This window comes from Coregonus lavaretus, assembly GCF_964263955.1.
Source record: "Coregonus lavaretus genome assembly, chromosome: 14".
NCBI classification, from domain to species: Eukaryota; Metazoa; Chordata; class Actinopteri; order Salmoniformes; family Salmonidae; genus Coregonus; species Coregonus lavaretus.
The window spans coordinates 8120063-8140591 of NC_140001.1; the positions used below are offsets into that span (position 1 = coordinate 8120063).

The 20529-nt window shown below is 44.8% G+C and overlaps 1 protein-coding gene across 1 annotated transcript; it reads right to left on the reverse strand.

Moving 5' to 3' along the window:
• Positions 1 to 2211: 2211 nt before the first annotated feature.
• trim36 (tripartite motif containing 36) lies at positions 2212 to 18986 on the reverse strand (the record flags this gene model as incomplete). Its single annotated transcript, XM_084176643.1, has 10 exons — positions 2212 to 2560; positions 3619 to 3916; positions 5525 to 5833; positions 7688 to 7809; positions 8581 to 8834; positions 9234 to 9329; positions 13480 to 13626; positions 13879 to 14222; positions 17933 to 18173; positions 18951 to 18986. 10 exons carry the CDS (start codon positions 18984 to 18986, stop codon positions 2212 to 2214), a joined length of 2196 nt encoding a protein of 731 aa, XP_084032769.1.
• Between the last annotated feature and the right edge of the window lie 1543 nt (positions 18987 to 20529).

Sequence of the window (20529 nt, forward strand, 5' to 3'; positions counted from 1 at the left end):
AACGTCACATATCCCATTACTTACAATAGGAGAATACAACAGGTCTACTTCCAGCAGTCTACGTAAGATTGCGCCACAATTTATACAGACCTGCACAGCAGAGGCATACATGCTACAGTTTAAAGTGCTAGCTTGAACCATTAGACTGAGTGTCTGCAGAATATTTGGTTTAACTTACTACTGAAAGCCATAGGATTCCCTTTTCTAAAATCAGCAGTGATATGTAGCTAGAATAAGACGAGCACTATAGCAAACATCTACCGTGAAAGACAACTGCTGCAGCCACCAGCGACTTGACCCAAGATAAGCAAACACCTACGAGACATTCAGTTTGTTCTGTAAATAATACATTCTGTGATAAACACAATCCCAAACCTGTTAATTAAGTGCATAGACTTTAAAAGGTGTTTCAACAGTCATTTAAAAAAGGAACAGGTAGAAGTGTTGTTGTGTCCTAAAAAGGAATGGTAGAGAATTATGCGCACCAATTCTGAAGCAGCTAGGAATTAAGTTAAGACTACAGATTGAATCATGTAAGGTAATTTTGATGGATAACAGATAAGGAAAACAATTAAAACGCAACAAATTCTAGGATACGAAACACTCAAATGGACCTAAACACATCACAACACACAAGAGGTGTAGATTTAAAATGCTCCCTTCACAAATTCAGTCAGACATGATCTAGTTCCAATGACAATTTTCCACCAATTGCCCAAATCGCTTAACTTTGATTAGGCTTTGAGAAACTTCACAGCACATAAACTCATAGAATAAAACAAATTGCAGATCTACAACTTATTTCACCCCAAAAATAAAATGTCACTAGATATGTACATTGAGGTAAAAATTTTAAAAAAAGGTTAATTTCAGCTTATTATTGGATATGAACAATCTTAAAGGCTGAGATTAGGGTACAGTAAATTACTCATGTATTTATGGAAGCTGCAAAGAAAAGTGAAATCCTGTAGAGGAGAAAGGTATCGTTTTCCAGGGCTGATAGGCCAGTAGCACAAGGCCCATAAGCCACAAACCTGAGAAAAACACAGATTATCCTTACCCTCAACAAAACAAAACATATGTACAGATATTGTCCAGAAACCCATGTAAGGAAGCCAGAGGTGACCGGGGGTGTGTTCAGCAGGGGTAACCATTCAGAATGAGATAAAAGTAAAAATGTATAGAAACAAAATTACTCCCTTTTCTAGAGGACAGAGCATAATACATTTCTAAATCTGAAGGTTCTGAAACGCTGCACACGCCTGAACAGACCCGTGGTGTGCCCTGAAACCTTGTGTTGTCCTAGCTGATCCTCGAGAGCCAATCGACAATGTGCGTATAAAATGTCTAAGTTCTGTACACTAACATGACGTGTTTCAGGAAAGATGCCGCATCGTAGTAGAGTTCCGTGGGACAGTTTGTGTAGTGAGAACCTGTAGTGTTACTGAAGTTTCACATTCCCGGCGCTAAACAGAAAACATTCACTGCTGTTGAACAACTGCATCCGAGACAGCAGTGTGAGGTAAATTAATTAACGTGATAATTTGGTGATCAACTAATATCCACGACAACTCATATTTCTGTGCAAGCGCACGCGGATCTCAAGTTAGAATTACACCCTGAATGTGAATGTCTAGTGTTACGATTCAGATAAATGTGTTCTGCATTGAAGTAGTGCTCAGAGTGATTAGGTAGTGAGATTAAGTGCAAGGTGTGCTTGTCTTATTTTTTTTATGTGCACATTTTTGTGAGCATGTGTCCAAATCAAATGCAGTGCAACAAACTGGTGTTGATGGACTCTTGCCAAAGGACATTGATTAGGTATGTTTTGTATTATACATTTTTGGTAGGGATGTTTTTCAACCGAGGGGTCCTTGTGACCTACATAGACTCACCCTTGTCAGTGATGACTAGCCATGCTGTTGTGCACAGTTATTAGACAAATTATTGCATTTTTTAGATGACCTATTTATTGTGAAAGGCACAGAGGCGTAGCAGTAGCTGCAAGGCTCTTCAGGTTTCTCTTGGCTATGTTTTACTGGACTCAGTGGTGCTACATAAATATGTGTTCATTAAAAACAAAGAAATGGCATAATCAACAATACACACAACAACATCACTACACAACATACCTGACAGAAAGCAGAAACCAACATGAACTCAAAGGCAAGTGTTGAGCAGGAGAGACTTGTGTGTGGAAGGCCCAACATATCACATATACGACAGTCGCTTTGACGTGATGAACTCCTCTAGATGGACCTTGCCACTACCCATGAGGCCAAAGGCAGGGTACATGGTACCAGAGCAGTCCACCTGCCGCTCGTAAAGGCACCTCATGGTGTCTGCATCGTAGAAGAAGACCCGGCCCGCCTCGTAGTCCAGGCACACGCCGATGCGCTGGGGCATGGGCAGCACCCGGTTGCTGTGGTCGCCGGCGGAAGAGATGGACGCTTTGGGGAGGAACACTTTGCCCATGCCCACAGTGAGCAGAGTGAATGGCTGGGACAGATCATAGCAAGTGTCCTCGCTGCCACTGTCGTGCCCACTGTCGTGGTCGTACCTGGAGGTGGGAGACAGGCAACAGAGTTAGCCTACAACTACGGCCCATTCAATAATACTGACATTTACATTTTAGTCATTTAGCAGACGCTCTTATCCAGAGCGACTTACAGAAGCAATTAGGGTTAAGTGCCTTGCTCAAGGGCACAGACAGATTTTTCACCTAGTCGGCTTGGGGATTAGAACCAGCGACCTTTCAGTTACTGGCACAACGCTCTTAACCACTAAGCTACCTGCCCCCCCACTGAATGTTTCCTCACTGTTACCTGGAAGCCTGTTCAAAGAAAAAAAAATATATAAAAAAAAAAAAAAAAAAGGTATAATTGTAAAGTGGTTATCCCACTGGCTATAGGGTGAATGCACCAATTTGTAGTCGCTCTGGATAAGAGCGTCTGCTAAATGACGTAAATGTGCCCTTGAGCAAGGCACTTAACCCTAATTGCTCCTGTAAGTCGCTCTGGATAAGAGCGTCTGCTAAATGACTAAAATGTAAATGTAAATATACAGCACAGTAAACCCACACAGTAGGTACAGTGAGGGAAAAAAGTATTTGATCCCCTGCTGATTTTGTACATTTGCCCACTGACAAAGACATGATTAGTCTATAATTTTAATGGTAGGTTTATTTGAACAGTGCGAGACTGAATAACAACAAAAAAATCCAGAAAAACGCATGTCAAAAATGTTATAAATATTTGAAAAGAATTGTTGAGAAACTAAGGCCTTTTCTGTGAATTAACACTCTACACCACGTGTCAAACTCATTCCACACGGAGGGCCGAGTGTGTGGGTTTTCACTCTTCCCTTGTACTTGATTGATGAATTAAGGTCACTAATTAGTAAGGAACTCACCTGGTTGTCAAGGGCATACACATACATACATACATATACATATATATATATATATATATATATATATGAAAAGAAAAACCAGCAAACACTAGGCCCTCTATGGAATGAGTTTGACACCCCTAGTTTACAAGTTAATGCTTCTTACGTCACAGGCTTCTTTGTGACTCAGTCCTGATCCTAAGTGAGTGATTCAGAGGCGGAGTTTACCTGGGGCTACTAGTGTCTCGGGGGTTGTGGAACCACTCCAGCAGCTTGGAATCAGAGGCCACGCCCACCTTGACCAGGTAGGAGTGGGGCTCCACGCTGAAGGCCCAGTAGTGTCTGCCCTGAGAGATGCCCATGTCACCGATGATGTAATCCAGGCCCATGTAGCTGCCCGTCTGCACACGCTCAGCAGCCAGCAGGAAGGCCATGCCGGCCACGCTCTCCACAGAGTCACGGCGCTTGCTCAACGCCAGCCGCTCCGAGCTGAAGCCGCACTTGTCGTTGAATAGGAAGCCAAACGCTACAGGAAGAGAGCAACAATACAAAAGGAACAGTCAGACGCTGATAGGATTTCCTGTTTCCTCATCTCAGGATGTCACGGAGAAGGTGGGCTTTCATAAAGTGTCACATGAGGGCGCCATTGTAAAGACCGTCAAAAAGTGAAGGAATTGACAGAACATCCAAAATTATCAATTGACATGTATAGAAAGACAAAACAATGCTTCATTTCTCATTTAAGGTTATTTTAAATAATTTTCTAAGTCGCATCTGCTGCAGATTAAAAAGTCTAAAAAAAATAGTTACAACACCAAAGGCCATAATTACTATTAACTTACCCACTAATATAGTTATGCCTGTGCATTGAGTCATTGCATTTTGTCTCATGGTACTAGAGATACTTTTAATTCATATTATTCATTCCCGCAAAAAACGAGGGCAAAAATACTAGTCGTTTACCCCTTTATCCTTTGTTGTATGAACTGCACAAACTTAATTTAAATTGAGTCATCTTAAAAAGATGAGCTTCATAAAATAAAATGGACAAATATATTGTCCTCCAGTACTGATAAGTCTATGCAGTATGCCAACACTGACTTGTGATAGGAGGCGTGATGTAGCTACTGTACTGTCTGGTCTAGCCAGCATTGACCCAGAATTCCACCTCATTACTAACGCACTGCGACATCCCCACAGTCAGGACACAGGAATGTGGGCTCCCAGTCCTATCACTGGGCTTCAATCCACAGTGGGCCCCAGCTCTCAGCACCCCAGCCCTGGTTTACTGCAGACTAATGAGGCAAGGGAGGATCAACAACGAAATCCAAATGGATCAGCAATTGTACATATGCATGGAGGTTAGGACAAGAGGGTGGGGACTGTCCAATTCAATAGACTTGAGTGATATCTAGTGCTTTACAGATGGCATATGATTGTTAAACCATCAGAGGCTGAAAAACACTTCGAAAGACGTAAGCAGATGTACTGTTACTCCGGGCCTCTGCTGCATTGCAATGCTTCAGTCAGTCTAAAAGAAACAAAGCATTCAAAAGGCTGGGATTTCTGCAATCCAACAAAGGAGATGGGTTGCAGAAGTGATACATTAAAGAAGTCGCACAGAGGTTTCACAACTGTCCACTGTATTTTATCCCACAGTTCACTTTTGAACAGTCGAGCATCGGTCCGTTTGTAATGTTCCGTGGATCGGGCTGCTAAATACCCAGACAGACTTGGTAGAAGAGGATTATTTATTTATATTTTTTAAAGAGCTCAACTTCAGCCCTGAAGCCCAACACAGGCGGGGTGCCGGCGTAAGAGAACATAAGACTCCTTTCTTGGTAATTAGGATAATTAGCATCCAGATCAACTTTCAGGGCCGCTTTCACAGCCTAGTAGACCCACGCTGGCCATTGAGACCAGTATACTAGTTCTTCCCAGTTCCTGCAACACAGAAATGGCATTGAAGCATTGTTACATGATTGCCGAGCATTTTTTTGTTTGTTTCGAGTTGCTATTCCAGTAGTGCTGTGTTTTGGAATAGGGCCCAGGCCCACCTCTCTCCCTCCCCATCACATGAATACAACATCATCCTCAGTGCGGGTGTGTGACCTCATCAGTGCCTGGTGCCTACCTGGGGCAGGTGGTGTGTGGAAGGTGACCTCTGGGCTGTAGGGGCTGTAGAGGGAGTTGCGGCAGCTGCGGACTCTGAAAGAGTAGAGGCTGTCGGCCTCCAGGTCACACACCACTGTGCTGGGGCCATACACCCGGTCTGTGAGGCACCAGCGGCTGGCGCCCTCCTCCTCATCCTGCTCGGTGCCCAGCCTCCTGTACTCAAGGACATGGTGGTCTGTGGCCAAGGTGTCCTCGGCCAGCTGCCAGCACAACCGGCCCTCGTTGTAGACGCGACTACGGGACAGATCGATGATGGGAGGCTCAGGGACTGAGAGAGCGGAGAAAAAAGGTACCTGGTCAAGGTGGGCGTGGCCTCTGATTACATTTTAAATTTTTTGTCATTTAGCAGACGCTCTTATCCAGAGCGACTTACAGTTTTAGTGAGTGCATACATTTTTCATACTGGCCCCCCATGGGAATCAAACCCACAACCCTGGCGTTGCAAGCGCCACGCTCTACCAACTGAGCTACAGTTACAATCTCTAAATCGACAAACTAACATAAGCAAGCCAGCCTTGGACAAGTAAGCCTTGACGGTGCGACAACGGCCCATACTAAACCTTATTTTAAATGGTATTGGTTATCTGGAAATATAAAAACATAAACAGATAGGATATGTACCCTAAACATGATTTAACCATGTGATCAGTGTTCAACACATTGGTTTATGTAAGTGCATGGAGTCCTTCCGAGATGAGACTGAACTCAGAGCAGACAGTCAGAATATGGACAGGAAGAGTGAGAAGCAAAAAAAAAGAAAAAAGGAATACATCTAATTTATGCACAGACATTGCCAGGAAAAGCACTTTGCAAATCCTTCTCCCCCCTCCCTCACTGCGGACAGAGCTTCCAGTTACCAACAGCAGCAGCCAGGTCCAGCAGGTTCGGATCAGGGCTGAGGGGGGGGACTGGGCGGCCTGCCAAGCCAGCGGGCTACCAGCCTGAGAGCTCCGCTATTCTCAGAGAAACAGCCTATTGATCAGGCTACGGCCGGGACGGGACAGGAGAGGCATTACACCAAACAACAAAGGCGTCTCCTTCTTTCTCACTGGCTGTGAGACCAGACTGCAGACTCTGGAGGGGCTGGATTAGGAAGGGGGAGAACACAACACGATGCCTTTATAGTTCAACTAGTGGCGGAGATACATACAAAATATGGAGCCAGTGTGAGCATAGAAGACTGCAGAATGGCATTGTAATGCAATCTGCTTGATGAGCACTGGGGATGAAATTACACATGGCCTCTTGGGGTGATGGGGGGGGGGGGTCACTGTCCCATCCCCCAGACCCCATAGGCACTCCCATTCTGTTTCCTTCCATTTGGTGCCTAGTGAACAAGACCCTAAAGTGATCCTGGTCCTGGGTTGGAGCTGTTCGGTCCTCTGTCTAGTCTAGTTTAATGAGGAGAAAGCCATGTTGTGCTGCTCTGCCCCATGTAGCCGTCTCCTATAGGCCTGACCCCTGTCCTTAAGGACAGCCTGGCCCCGGCGCTGCCAACCAACTGTCGCTAACAAACGCAGGCGACCCTTCCAGGCTCACTACGGGGAGACCAAGCATGGCCCTTTGTGGTCAGTAATCGTTATAGTGCGATGAGCCCACAAGCCCATTCAATACAAACAGTAACACCTGTGGGACAGAGGGAGCAGGGTTGAAGCTCATTCTAAGGACAGCCAGTTAGATTAGAGTTTATAAGTAGCCTCCAGTTTACTTCCTGGGTTGCACTGCCCCTACTTGATATGCGCATGTCAAATCAGTTCCTTTTCACAGGAACACAATTATATCCAGCCTGCCGCACAGTTCCCTTCTCTTTACATCCAGACATGGGGATGAGAGTCTATGCAAAGCAGCGGACCAGAAAAAGCCCTGCAATGCTCTCTGTGTGTATATCAGGCGCGTAACCAGCTTATTCAATTAAAAGGGCTTCTGTTTACCAGTGTCTTAACAGAGAGCAGAGCCCAGGAGGAGGTGAAAGTGACTGACTGGTTGAGGCGGAGGTGACTTAGAGGGGAACCGATGAGGAGTGTCAACAAATTGAATTAGGGTTCAACTTTAGGCTTTCATTGCGATGTCCTCATACATCATTACATACTGTACTTCATACTGGGGGGGGAGGTGGACTCACCTCCCCCAAAACACAGCTCCTTCAGCAGAGTCTCCTCTCTGGAAGTGTCTAGCACAAACTCATCAAAGGAGGGGTTGGCCGCGGGGTGGAACGTCCTTAGAGACTCTGTGGATTTCGCGATCCTAGAGAGAGAAAGAGAGAGGACACAAAATGGCAGCCATTCACTTTGTAGTGTCCACTACATGCTAGCAAGGAGACCACTATTAGAGCGGGAACCATTTCCCAGGCAAGATAGATGAGCATGGGAGGGAGACTTGTGTGGGTGGGTGAATGTAGCAGTGTTCATAAAAGTAAAAGCGGTCGGTGAATAAAGTCCCAAAGCTGCTTTTTTTTTTTACAAGTTGAGATCAATTAGCAGGATTAGAGCGGGACATGGAGAATGTAAACAGCACTTTGCCATTCCAATCTCTCCCAGAGTGTCCATGGGAAACGATACTTGGTGTCATGGATCTTTGACACACTCAACCCACCCATATAAGCAGATTGATTCCTCCAGTACTAAAATAACAGCACCCAAATCCCCATTAGGAAACCTAGAGGACAAGAGCAGCCACAGGGAAATGGTGTTTTGGCCTGTAATACAGAGTTTAAAAATGGACCCTTTGTGCTTTATGAATGGAGGCCTTTCGATTACTGACCTTTCTTAAAGAATGGTGATATTAAATAACAATTAGCCAATAGCATTTAATCGCCACTGATGGTAACCTTTGGGAACCAGTCTATAAACTGCCTTCATATACTAATGTGTTGGGAGTGGCAGGCAGTCAGGGCTGGAGGGTGAAGTTGCCCTAGAAGCTGATCTTAGGTCAGATTTCCCCACTACTGGTTAAGGTTATGATTGGGGGAGGGGAAGCTGCACCTAGGGGAAACTTGTCCCTGGAGCGGAAGCTGACCTGGTGTGCAGCTGCTTGGCCGTCTGAACGAAGCAGGACTGGTCTGTCTCCTTGAGGACCTCCTGGGCGTAGCCCACCAGGCCGCTATTCTCCAGCATGCCCTGGTACTCTTCCACCTGGCCCCGGAGCTGCTCCAGACGCCGCGTCCTCGACTGCGCAATGGAGTTCAGCATCTCAGACTTCCTCTCCTGGAGGGTCTGGAACAGCCGCTCAAAGTGCTCGTTGGCCCGACACTCCGCCACCTGGCCATTCTCCTGTAGAAGTAGAGAGGGGTGTCAACGCATCATGGTGCAATAAAACTGCATAGAAGTAGCCTATGGCCCAGTCTGTTTGTGCCATCATGCCACAAGGAGTTTGGCATGACAAAAAGCAGGAATGATGGCACAAACAGATCTGAGACCAGGCTAGCATAGATGTACTATTACAACAAATGTAAACGAAAGAGAAAGCCATCATAATACAGTACAGACAAGGTCAGACTAAGCAAACCCTTCTGCAGTGAAATTAGTATGCATTTACATGTATTTGAATATGTGACCTTCCTTCTCAGTGCAGACAGAATGTCCCTTTGTTATTTAACATAAGACACAAATAGTCATGTAAACAGTCACAGACAACACAGGACTAGTTTTATTCCGTCAACAGCTACTTGCCTCAGTTTCATTGATCAACACCTCCATGTGGGAAATCTGAGTCCTCACTTGGTCCTCTTTGCTGATTAAGTAATGGATACTCTTTGATAGCTTCTCCTGTTGGTATAATAACATTTGAGCGCATTGAGAAACCGCATTGGAAATCCTACCTCATCCCGGAAGATTCCGGTTGTTCAGTAGAACAAAACACCTAATATGCCTCTGCATACAGTACGGCCAGCCGAGAGACCACCACCAGAGATGTTCAATAGATAGATAATCATAAGATACAAATGATTACATTAAATATGAATGAGTCCATAGGCCTCTAAGATTACACAGTCAAAAGGACAGAGTCCTCTTTCCCTCTGCTTTCAGTGGCTGATTGACCTCTGTCTAGTCTGGGGGGGGAGAGAGACAAGGTTTGCTTGTTGATGACCGCACACGTGGATTACACTGCTCAAAGATAAACTGATACTGTGGACACATGCCATTCAGCACAGGTACAAATCACTGATAAATATTTCATTAGGGGGCTCAAAATCAAAGTTTATTGGTTGTGTACATAGTTCAAATTTTATAGCTAGTGCAGCAAAATGCTTAAGTGAATAGCTCCTAAAAATGCAGTAAAATGTTAAAGTAATGCAATTAACAATCCAAATAGCACTAACAGTAATCCAAATGCAATCTATACGTACAGTGAGGCAAAAAAGTATTTGATCCCCTGCTGATTTTGTACGTATGCCCACTGACAAAAACATGATCAGTCTATAATTTTAATGGTAGGTTTATTTGAACAGTGAGAGACAGAATAACAACAAAATCCAGAAAAACGCATGTCAAAAATGTTATAAATTTATTTGCATTTTAATGAGGGAAATAAGTATGACCCCTCTGCCAAACATGACTTAGTACTTGGTGGCAAAACCCTTGTTGGCAATCAGAGGTCAGACGTTTCTTGTAGTTCGCCAACAGGTTTGCACACATATCAGGAGGGATTTTGTCCCACTCCTCTTTGCAGATCTTCTCCAAGTCATTAAGGTTTCGAGGCTCACGTTTGGCAACTCGAACCTTCAGCTCCCTCCACAGATTTTCTATGGGATTAAGGTCTGGAGACTGGCTAGGCCACTCCAGGACCTTAATGTGCTTCTTCTTGAGCCACTCCTTTGTTGCCTTGGCTGTATGTTTTGGGTCATTTTCATGCTGGAATACATTTACATTTTACATTTTAGTCATTTAGCAGACGCTCTTATCCAGAGCGACTTACAGTTAGTGAATACATTTTTTTATTTTTTATTTTATACTGGCCCCCCGTGGGAATCGAACCCACAACCCTGGCGTTGCAAACGCCATGCTCTATCAACTGAGCTACAGACCTGCCGGCCATTCCCTCCCCTACCCTGGACGACGCTGGGCCAATTGTGCGCCGCCCATGAGTCTCCCGGTCGCGGCCGGCTGCGACAGAGCCTGGATTCGAACTAGTGGCACAGTTAGCACTGCGATGCAGTGCCTTAGACCACTGCGCCACCCATCCACGAACCATTTTCAATGCCCTGGCTGAAGGAAGGTGGTTCTCACCAAGATTTGACGGTACATGGCCCCGTCCAACGTCCCTTTGATGCGGTGAAGTTGTCCTGTCCCCTTAGCAGAAAAACACCCCCAAAGCATAATGTTTCCACCTCCATGTTTGACGGTGGGGATGGTGTTCTTGGGGTCATAGGCAGCATTCCTCCTCCTCCAAACACGGCGAGTTGAGTTGATGCCAAAGAGCTCGATTTGTCTCATCTGACCACAACACTTTCACCCAGTTCTCCTCTGAATCATTCAGATGTTCATTGGCAAACTTCAGACGGCCCTGTATATGTGCTTTCTTGAGCAGGGGGACCTTGAGGGCGCTGCAGGATTTCAGTCCTTCATGGCGTAGTGTGTTACCAATTGTTTTCTTGGTGACTATGGTCCCAGCTGCCTTGAGATCATTGACAAGATCCTCCCGTGTAGTTCTGGGCTGATTCCTCACCGTTCTCATGATCATTGCAACTCCACGAGGTGAGATCTTGCATGGAGCCCCAGGCAGAGGGAGATTGACAGTTCTTTTGTGTTCCTTCCATTTGCGAATAATCGCACCAACTGTTGTCACCTTCTCACCAAGCTGCTTGGCGATGGTCTTGTAGCCCATTCCAGCCTTGTGTAGGTCTACAATCTTGTCCCTGACATCATTGGAGAGCTCTTTGGTATTGGCCATGGTGGAGAGTTTGGAATCTGATTGATTGATTGCTTCTGTGGACAGGTGTCTTTTATACAGGTAACAAGCTGAGATTAGGAGCACTCCCTTTAAGAGTGTGCTCCTAATCTCAGCTTGTTACCTGTATAAAAAGACACCTGGGAGCCAGAAATCTTTCTGATTGAGGAGGGGTCAAATACTTTTTTCCCTCATTAAAATGCAAATCAATTTATAACATTTTTGACATGCGTTTTTCTGGATTTATTTGTTGTTTGTTATTCTGTCTCACTGTTCAAATAACCTTACCATTAAAATTATAGACTGATCATTTCTTTGTCAGTGGGCAAACATACAAAATCAGCAGGGGATCAAATACTTGTTTCCCTCACTGTATACACACACTCAGATGGAGTTACACAAGATACTGTATACTAAGAATGCTATGTACAGCAGTAGATCTATTAGCATGAGCTATGTCGATAAAACAGTGTTTAAATACACAGTACAAAAACCCCATGGCAAAATTGATAGAACTGCAGGAAATTAGCTTCCGGGCCAGAGTCCGGCCATGTGAACGGTGTGCAGACAATATGTGAATAGAAAAGGTGTGTACAGCAGTAGTTATATAGGATGAGCCAAGAATAAAGTATATACATACACCAAAAGTATGACACCCCTTCAAATTAGAAGATTTGGCTATTTCAGCCACACCCGTTGCTGACAGGTGTATAAAACCGAGCACACCGCCATGCAATCTCCATAGACAAACATTGGCAGTAGAATGGCCTGTCCTGAAGAGCTGTCACTTTCAACGTGGCACCGTCATAGGATGCCAGCAGTCCAACAAGTCAGTTCGTAAAATGTCTGCCTTGTTAGAGCTGCCCCGGTCAACTGTAAGTGCTGTTATTGTGAAGCGGAAACGTCTAAGAGCAACAACTGCTGAGCTGCGAAGTGGTAGGCCACACAAGCTCACAGAACGGGACCGGCGAGTGCTAAAACAAGTAAAGATCTGTCCTCGGTTCCAACACTCACTACAGAGTTCCAAACTGCCTCTGGAAGCAACGTCAACACAAGAACTGTTCTTTGGGAGCTTCATGAAAATGGATCACCAAGCGCAATGCAAAGCGGCGGCTGGAGAGGTGTAAAGCTCGCCGCCATTGGAGCAGTGGAAACACGTTCTCTGGAGTGAAGAATCACACTTCAACATCTGGCAGTCCGACGGACGAATCTGGGTTTGGCGCATGCCAGGAGAACCTGCCCGAATGCAGTGCCAATTGTAAAGTTTGGTGGAGGAGGAATAATGGTCTGGGGCTGTTTCTCATGGTTCGGGCTAGGCCCCTTAGTTCCAATGAAGGGAAATCTGAACGCTAGAGTATACAATGACATGCTTGACCATTCTGTGCTTCCAACTTTGTGGCAACGGTTTGGGGAAGGCCCTTTCCTGTTTCAGCATGACAATGCCCCCGTGCACAAAGCGAGGTCCATACAGAAATGGTTTGTCGAGATCGGTGTGAAAGAACTTGACTGGCCTGCACAGAGCCCTGACCTCAACCCCATCGAACACCTTTGGGGAACGAATTTGAATGCCAACTGCGAGCCAGGCCTAATTGCCCTACAACAACGTTCTAGTGGAAAGCCTTCCCAGAAGAGTGATTGCAGCAAAGGGGGAGGGGGGGGGACCAACTCCATATTAATACCATAATTTTGGAAGGAGATGTTCGACGATCAGGTGTCCACATACTTTTGGCCATGTAGTATATAAAGTGGGTAAAATAGTATGCAAACATCACTGCTTCACTGACCAGTTGGGCAGACAACCACTTCAAAACTAACACTTTTTCCCCTAGGGTTGTATTCATTAGTGAACACCGTAGCAAAAATACTTGCGACAGAAAACATTTTGCAAAGAAAACAAGACTTTCTTATTGGATAAATTCAGGTAGGTCCCTCCCCTTTCGGCCTGTTAGGTTCCTAGAGTATAGACCCCTGATTACTTTCAAGTCAGGTCAAGTGAACGGTTCGAGACAATGGTTAGTTATACGGTACCTTGAGGATCTTGTAGGCGCTGCTCATTGATGTGACTTTGTGGTTGGCGTGGGAGCCTCCCAGCTTGCACAAATGACAGACTGGACGGCGGCAAACCTCGCAGTACATGTTCACCTTCTCCATCTCGTGCTCCGGACACATCAGCACCTGGACGGACATAAGCAACACATTGGATTAGTGCCCATTTTCAGATCGCAAACCCGCCACACCACAAATGCGCAAAACGGCCTGGGGAATAAGTCTGTTAATACTGGAGGAAATGTATTCCTTCCATTGACTCGTAATTCATTAGCTCTGAATGGGCAACTGTACAACCAGTCACTAATCTAAAATCAACAGCAACGAAACCTAGTCACGATAAACAATGAAAACCCCTCCGAGGTGGACAATGGTATCTACCTTGGGCCTAAAGTTCATGGTGGGCCCCACATACTCGTGCTGGGCTTTGGGGGTGCCCCATGGGTGGTGGAACTTGAAGCACTCGTTGCAGTAGCTGGCCTTGCAGTCCATGCAGCTCTTGGTAGCCTCCTGCTGGGGCGGTTTGCACATGTTGCACATGATCGCCACGGCGGCGCGGGCCGCCTGCCGGTAGCGCTCCACGATGCTCTCCAGGGTGAAGTTCCGGAAGAGCATGCTCATGCCCCGCTCACCCAGGTCCACGTCGTGTTGGCAGCCTGGGCACGGGAAAGTGGTGACGCGGGGGGTCACAGAGCCACGCCTCCATCCTGGTGAGGAGATGGATCCTGATAGGACAGAACAACCATTAGAGGACTAATCTAGGGGTGGGCCTGCACAGAGACAAGCAGACAAACACTGACGGGAAGGGTCAGTGTCCTACAGAAACAAACACAGGTCCTTCCTTCCCAGGCTGCTCTCTCTACAGGGTGGCCCCTCAACAATGGATCACACAAGAGATCGGAAGAGCATGTGTTTACAATGACCTGGACACAAAGATTCACATAAAATCTAAATTATTTTAAATCGATTACAAAATCAGGTGGAACGTTAAAGGTGGGAAACCCACTGCCAAAACTAACAGAACAGAGATGTCATCTCAAATCAACCAAAGGGTAAGAGTGTAATTGATTTCCACTACCTGCAGAGGAAATTCATTTTGAAACCATTTGTCCAGTTCAACGTATCACAACGCTCGCTCACACCACAGATGCCTTGTAAAGCATTATCATCTAGAAAGACTACAAATCTGTAGCATATTATTAGAAAATATGATGAGAACGGCCTTCATGACACATGACAGATGCAAGCAGCTGGACCATGTCACTGAGCATGAAACGCACGAAGGAAAATGGCAAGCAAAGAAAAAAAAAAGAAAAAATACGTTTTACAGAGCACGAACACAGACGAGTGGTGGGCGCAAAGCTTGCATGCGTGTCAAACATGCAGTTTGCATTTGGAATGTGTGTGTGACTGTGTATAATCACGGGAGACTGAGGACGATGGAATAGTGGGTGAGCAGGCTTGGTGTTTTGGATGAAGACGCAGGTCAGGGAGGGTCTTGGAATGGAAATCGATGAGGTGGGGGCCAAGTGTCTTGGCCTGAAGGCGATGATTAAAAGGAGGACAGATACTTAGGCTGGGTGGGTGTTCTGGTCGGGGAGGGAAGGGGTTGCGGCAGCGAGGTGTCCGGCAGCAGGCTGAGACGCTGCCTGCTGCCACAGTGGGATTCAGAGCGTGATTGCTAGTGCAGAGAAAGAGCTCAGGGCAGAAACTGACGAGTCATCGCAAGGCCATTCTAGCAGGGCAAAGGGGTGGGTCACCTACAGAACCACATCATTAACAACACGGTTTGAGTCATCATAACGCGACAGAGCCCCATCGCCATAACCAGGACTGCATTACAAAAGGGATGCAGTCAATCTTGCCAAGAGTATGTGACTAAGCCAAATACTGTACAAGCTGGGAGAAATACATCTAAAATTCATCCTCCCTACACCTTTTTTTTAACTCTACCTGAAAAATATACTGTCAAGATGAATGGCTTTCATACAAAGCTGTTGGTTGCCTTTCATAATTGATATCTATGAAAGGGACAACTAGTTGGTTTCCGGCATTAAGTAAGACTCATTCTGGTGCCATTTTAGAGAATTGTTCAGATGCACTTGTTAGGAGATGCTGTTGAAGAAGTGTTTATAAATGGAGGGAATCTTTCACTAGCATTAGGAGGACATTTGCGGCATACCCTTTTTAAAACATCTACTGAGCACTACAACATAAAAAAAATAAGTAAATACTGAATGACAGAAAATTGTCTGCTAAAGTTTCAGTAAGACCATTGTTTTGTTTGGCATTGTGCTTTAGGGGTGTCACAACTAGAACAATTAGTTGGTTAGAACATTGGCTTGTGGCCAAGAGCAATCTCTACAAACACACAAGTCTCTAAAACGTAATCATTTTCAATTACAGCTGAACCGGAGAGCTAAAAAAGCATCCCTGTGGCAAGCCTGTCAGCAGGAATATGATTGAAGGTTGCAGTGGTATAATCTAGAGCACGTATCAAACTCATTCCACGGCGGGCCGTGTGTCTGCGGGTTTTCGCCCCACCCTTGTACTTGACTTATGAATTAGGGTCACTAATTAGTAAGGTACTCCCCTCACCTGGTTGTCTAGGGCTTAATTGAAAGGAAAAACCTGCAGACACTCTGCCCTCCGTGGAATGAGTTTGACACCCCTGATCTAGAGAATCTTGACATGTCTAAAACTATCCCCCTGTGTTTTGTTACATATAACTAGGTCCCCTGCCGCTTCTAAAAGTTAATCTACCGGCCTCCATAAGGTACTGAATGCGTCAGAGGCTACAGGGAGGGGAGACCCCTCTACATTTGCCCAGGCATTAAGAAATGTGACTTTAAACCAGTTCCTTAACATCCATACCCATTTCTCTCACCTCTCAGATTCCCATCCAGAGCTGTAGCTCGCTCTCATTCGCCAACCTGCTTACTAAGACATGCACATGCTGAATGGAGAGAACTAAACCCTGAAAGCACCAGGCCAGAAAAAAGGAACAAAACACCAAATGTAGACAAATTGGTAGGACATACTTTACATTTATGCCTTTGCTCAGTAGACTTTTTAAAAAGCCAGAATGCCACGTCTACCAAAAACAGGTGGCCTATTGTCAGCTGTGGGTTACGTACAGTAGAGTAACAGTAAGTTGGGGTTCACAGGGGGTCTAGTAACACTGTACTCACTACTACAGCTATTCAAAAAATGGAACCCGCGTCTACCTCTCCTCCCAAACGACCTTCTCTGCAGTGTGGCTGCAAGCAATGGACAAAGAAGTGAAGTGAGATTAACATATACAGTATGTGAACAGAAATGGAGTCAAACCTGATGTACTTCCAATAACAGTGGACAAGTGCCAACACATAACAGTGCTTAAAAGAAATTGCCCTCTTAAAAGGTTTAGGTCAAAACTTGTGAATTCACAGATTTCAAACCATCTATAGGTACATTGAGTTTAACAAACCATTGTTAGCTTTTAAAGCACTTGTCTGATAAATATATTGGAGTCCGGGCTTCAGTTGATTTAATCCCTCATTCATTCCATGCAGGCTGGTTACGTCACCATGACCACCACTGGGCTGACGTCCAATCAGCAAGGGTGAAACAGTTACTGTAATGCTGTCAGAGATTTAAGACATTTACTGAAAGGTATGTTAAAGGGATACTTCAGGATTTTGGCAATGGGGCCCTTTATCTACTTCACCAGAGTCAGATAAACATGTGGATGCCATTTTTATGTCTCAGTGTCCAGTATGAAGGAAGTTAGAGTTAGCAGTTACCCATAGACTTCCAGTCATTGCGCTAACGCTAGTTAGCATTGGCGCACAAACTACCTCTAACTTCCTTCATACTGGACACAGACATAAAAATGATATCCAGGAGTTCATCTGACTTTGGGGAAGTAGATAAAGGGCCTCATTGCCAAAATATCCCTTAAATAATGTCCTTTAAGATTTCGTCAATGTAATTATCAGATTTTGTTTTACTAAATCCACTGCATAAATGCAATGGTTACTAACCCCACGGGATTGTAATGGAGTTCATGATTCTTAAAATGACCAAGGATGGATTATATTATTACCAGCTCTATAACCCTGTTTTCTAAACAGCATTGAATGTATCCACTGTGTTAATAGATGCAGACCTTTGGAGTGGCAGGGACCAGCTCATGGATAAGTGAAAGACTGCCTCATCTCAGTCCATGCTTTTTACACCTTGGATTTAGACATTGACCTCAGCTTTTTTTTTGCAAAGCAAATAATATCGGCGGTGGTGTCCATTTCATTCTACAACCCAGAGAATGACTTTCAGCAAATACATGTGAAAGATTAAAATGGGTATGACAGGTCCATAGAACTTTACTGCATATTGCATGTGACGTTGCCAGAATCACAACATGGGCATGATCACTGGCAAAACCCAAACGCACCTGATCTTGCAAGCCTATCCAGCCTCTCCATGCTTGGTGAGGGCACTCTGGATCGGGGTCCCGGGCTCCCAGGGAGGGAACATTCAGACCCAGCGTCGAAGGAATCCTCATGGTTCAACAGCAACAGCTCTCGGACACACTTGTGACAAACACTGTGCTGACAGGGCAAGATGAGGGGGTGCGTAAACAGCTCCTTGCAAATCGGACAAATGAGCTCCCGCTCAATATTCTTGATAGGGACCTGGTGTGGACACAGACAGCACTAGTATGTCTCCAGTAGTCTCATGCCCAGGCTAACTACTCCCACATACCAGATGGGACTAAGCCTACAGCAACTCGGTCCTGTGGACCCCAAGGTGTGCACATTAGTTATTTTTTGCCCTTACACTACACAGCTGATTCAACTCATCATCAAGCTTTGATTATTTGAAATCAGCTGTGTTTTTTTACTGTTAGGGTAAAAAACTAAAAACGTGCACACCTTGGGGTCCCCAAGACGGTGTTTGGGAAACGCTGGCCTACAGTAACATACATCGCATAGGCCGATATTATCATTACTTTTGTAAAATTTCATTTGAAAGAGGCAAGTTGATAGACTAGGCATGTCTACATAAAGCACATTCTTCATTGTATTAGGCCTACCTACTTCAAATACTTTGAAACAGTCAAACAAACAAAAACACATTAAGTGTAGCCTCTACCCTGGTAGGTCATGCACATAATTAGGGAAGTTCATGCATCAGCTTGTTGGTTAGTTGAGGAAGCACAAAATGGGTTACAACAAGGCTAACAATTCCTCAAAAGAAAGGAACCACAGAAACTCATTACCATATTTAACAGGGAATTCTTGCTATAAAAATACCCTAATTTCGACCTCACAATTTGAAATAAGAAAAACAAGGTCAACCATCGAGTCTGTAAACCTCAAACAATTATGAATCAGTAACGTTCCACGAGGTTGTTACTTACCATATTTTGTCATATTAAAACTAGTACGACCTGTACAATTTCCACTTACCGGTAAAATTGAGTTACGTCGCGACACCGCAGACATCATTATTTGTATTTTTTTGCGGCGTTTAGCTTATTAAAACTTCTCCAACGTATGTTAAAGATGACGACTACCACACTCACGAGCGCTGTTGAGTCGACAATGAATTAAATACCGTGACTAGACCGTATGGATGAAACCGCGCCGCGTGAATCAGCCACAGTCGAAATGCTGGTGCAGTTCAAGCAATGACAGACAGCAGCAAGCTGTGTGCGGCGGGGTGGAGGCACCGAAATCACCATAGTAACAATGCTGCAGCCCTGAGGATTTAACCCTATCAGTCCCGAGATCCCAGTAAAAATCGGACTTTAATTTATCTGCATTTCCAGACTTTATATTTAGCCTCACAATTAAGTGTTTTGCCGTTTTATTTTCAGGACAACTAGGGCTACAAGTACAACACAAAACAACTCGACATAAACAGTTGCATTCATGAGTTTTATTGACAAATGGCAATAAAAGGAAAATCCGCCAAAGCATAAACCTGATAAAAATCTATGTTTATGAATGCTGTAAGTGGCCTACAGAAATGGTTTGCTCACTGGGAAATTAATATCCAACTAGTCAGTGACAACTGTGTGGAGTTTGGCGTTTGTGACAGCAACTATGTGAGCTTATTACAGTATTATAGACACGATGTCCTAGGACAGGGTTCTTCAATTCCGGTCACACCGGAGACACCTCTGTTTTTTTCATCCTCTCCTTCTAATCAGGGGCTAATTCAGACCTGGGACACCAGGTGAGTGCAATTAACTACCAGGTAGAAATAAAAAAACAGAAGTGTTTCGGCCCTCCAGGACCGGAATTGAAGAACCCTGTCCTAGGATTTCCAATGATCTATGTAGAACAGGGGTGTCAAACTCATTCCATGGAGGGCTGAGTGTCTGCGGGTTTTCGGTGTTTCCTTTCAATTAAGTACTAGACAACCAGGTGAGGGGAGTTCCTTACTAATTAGTTACCTTAATTCAACAATCAAGTACAAGGGAGGAGTGAAAACCCGCAGACACTTAGCACCTCTGTGTAACGAGTTTGACATGTGTTAACGACGCTTGTATAGCTTGTGAGAGTCATCAGAGAGGAAGAGAGGCCTAACTCGGCGGAAAATCTGTCTCCCTCCAGCAGGTGGCGTTTTTTCATCGTTTCGCTGACCAAGCAAGGAGTTTTTTTTATGGAGGTCAATGGGAGAGTTTCGCATTTGGTCAACAAAACAATGTATGGCTTATTTGCTACGTGAGGTTGATTTGATCGAATAGAAGTTTCGTAATGTTTAATTTGTTATGACTGTACTGATATATAAGTAGGACACTTTCTATCGGAGTTGTCTCAAGATGGGTATGCATATTCATGAAATGAGGCTAGTAGCACAGCATGTCTCTCCATTGAATACAGGTGGTTGACGTTAACAACCCTCATCAAATATTCAAAAAAAAAGAATTACAATAATGAGATGTATCCACCAATCCAAAGAAAGGATAGGCGGGAGCTAAACACACCGTCCCGCTTTGTGGAAAATAACTCCCATTGTTAGGACGGAGAAACTATCTAT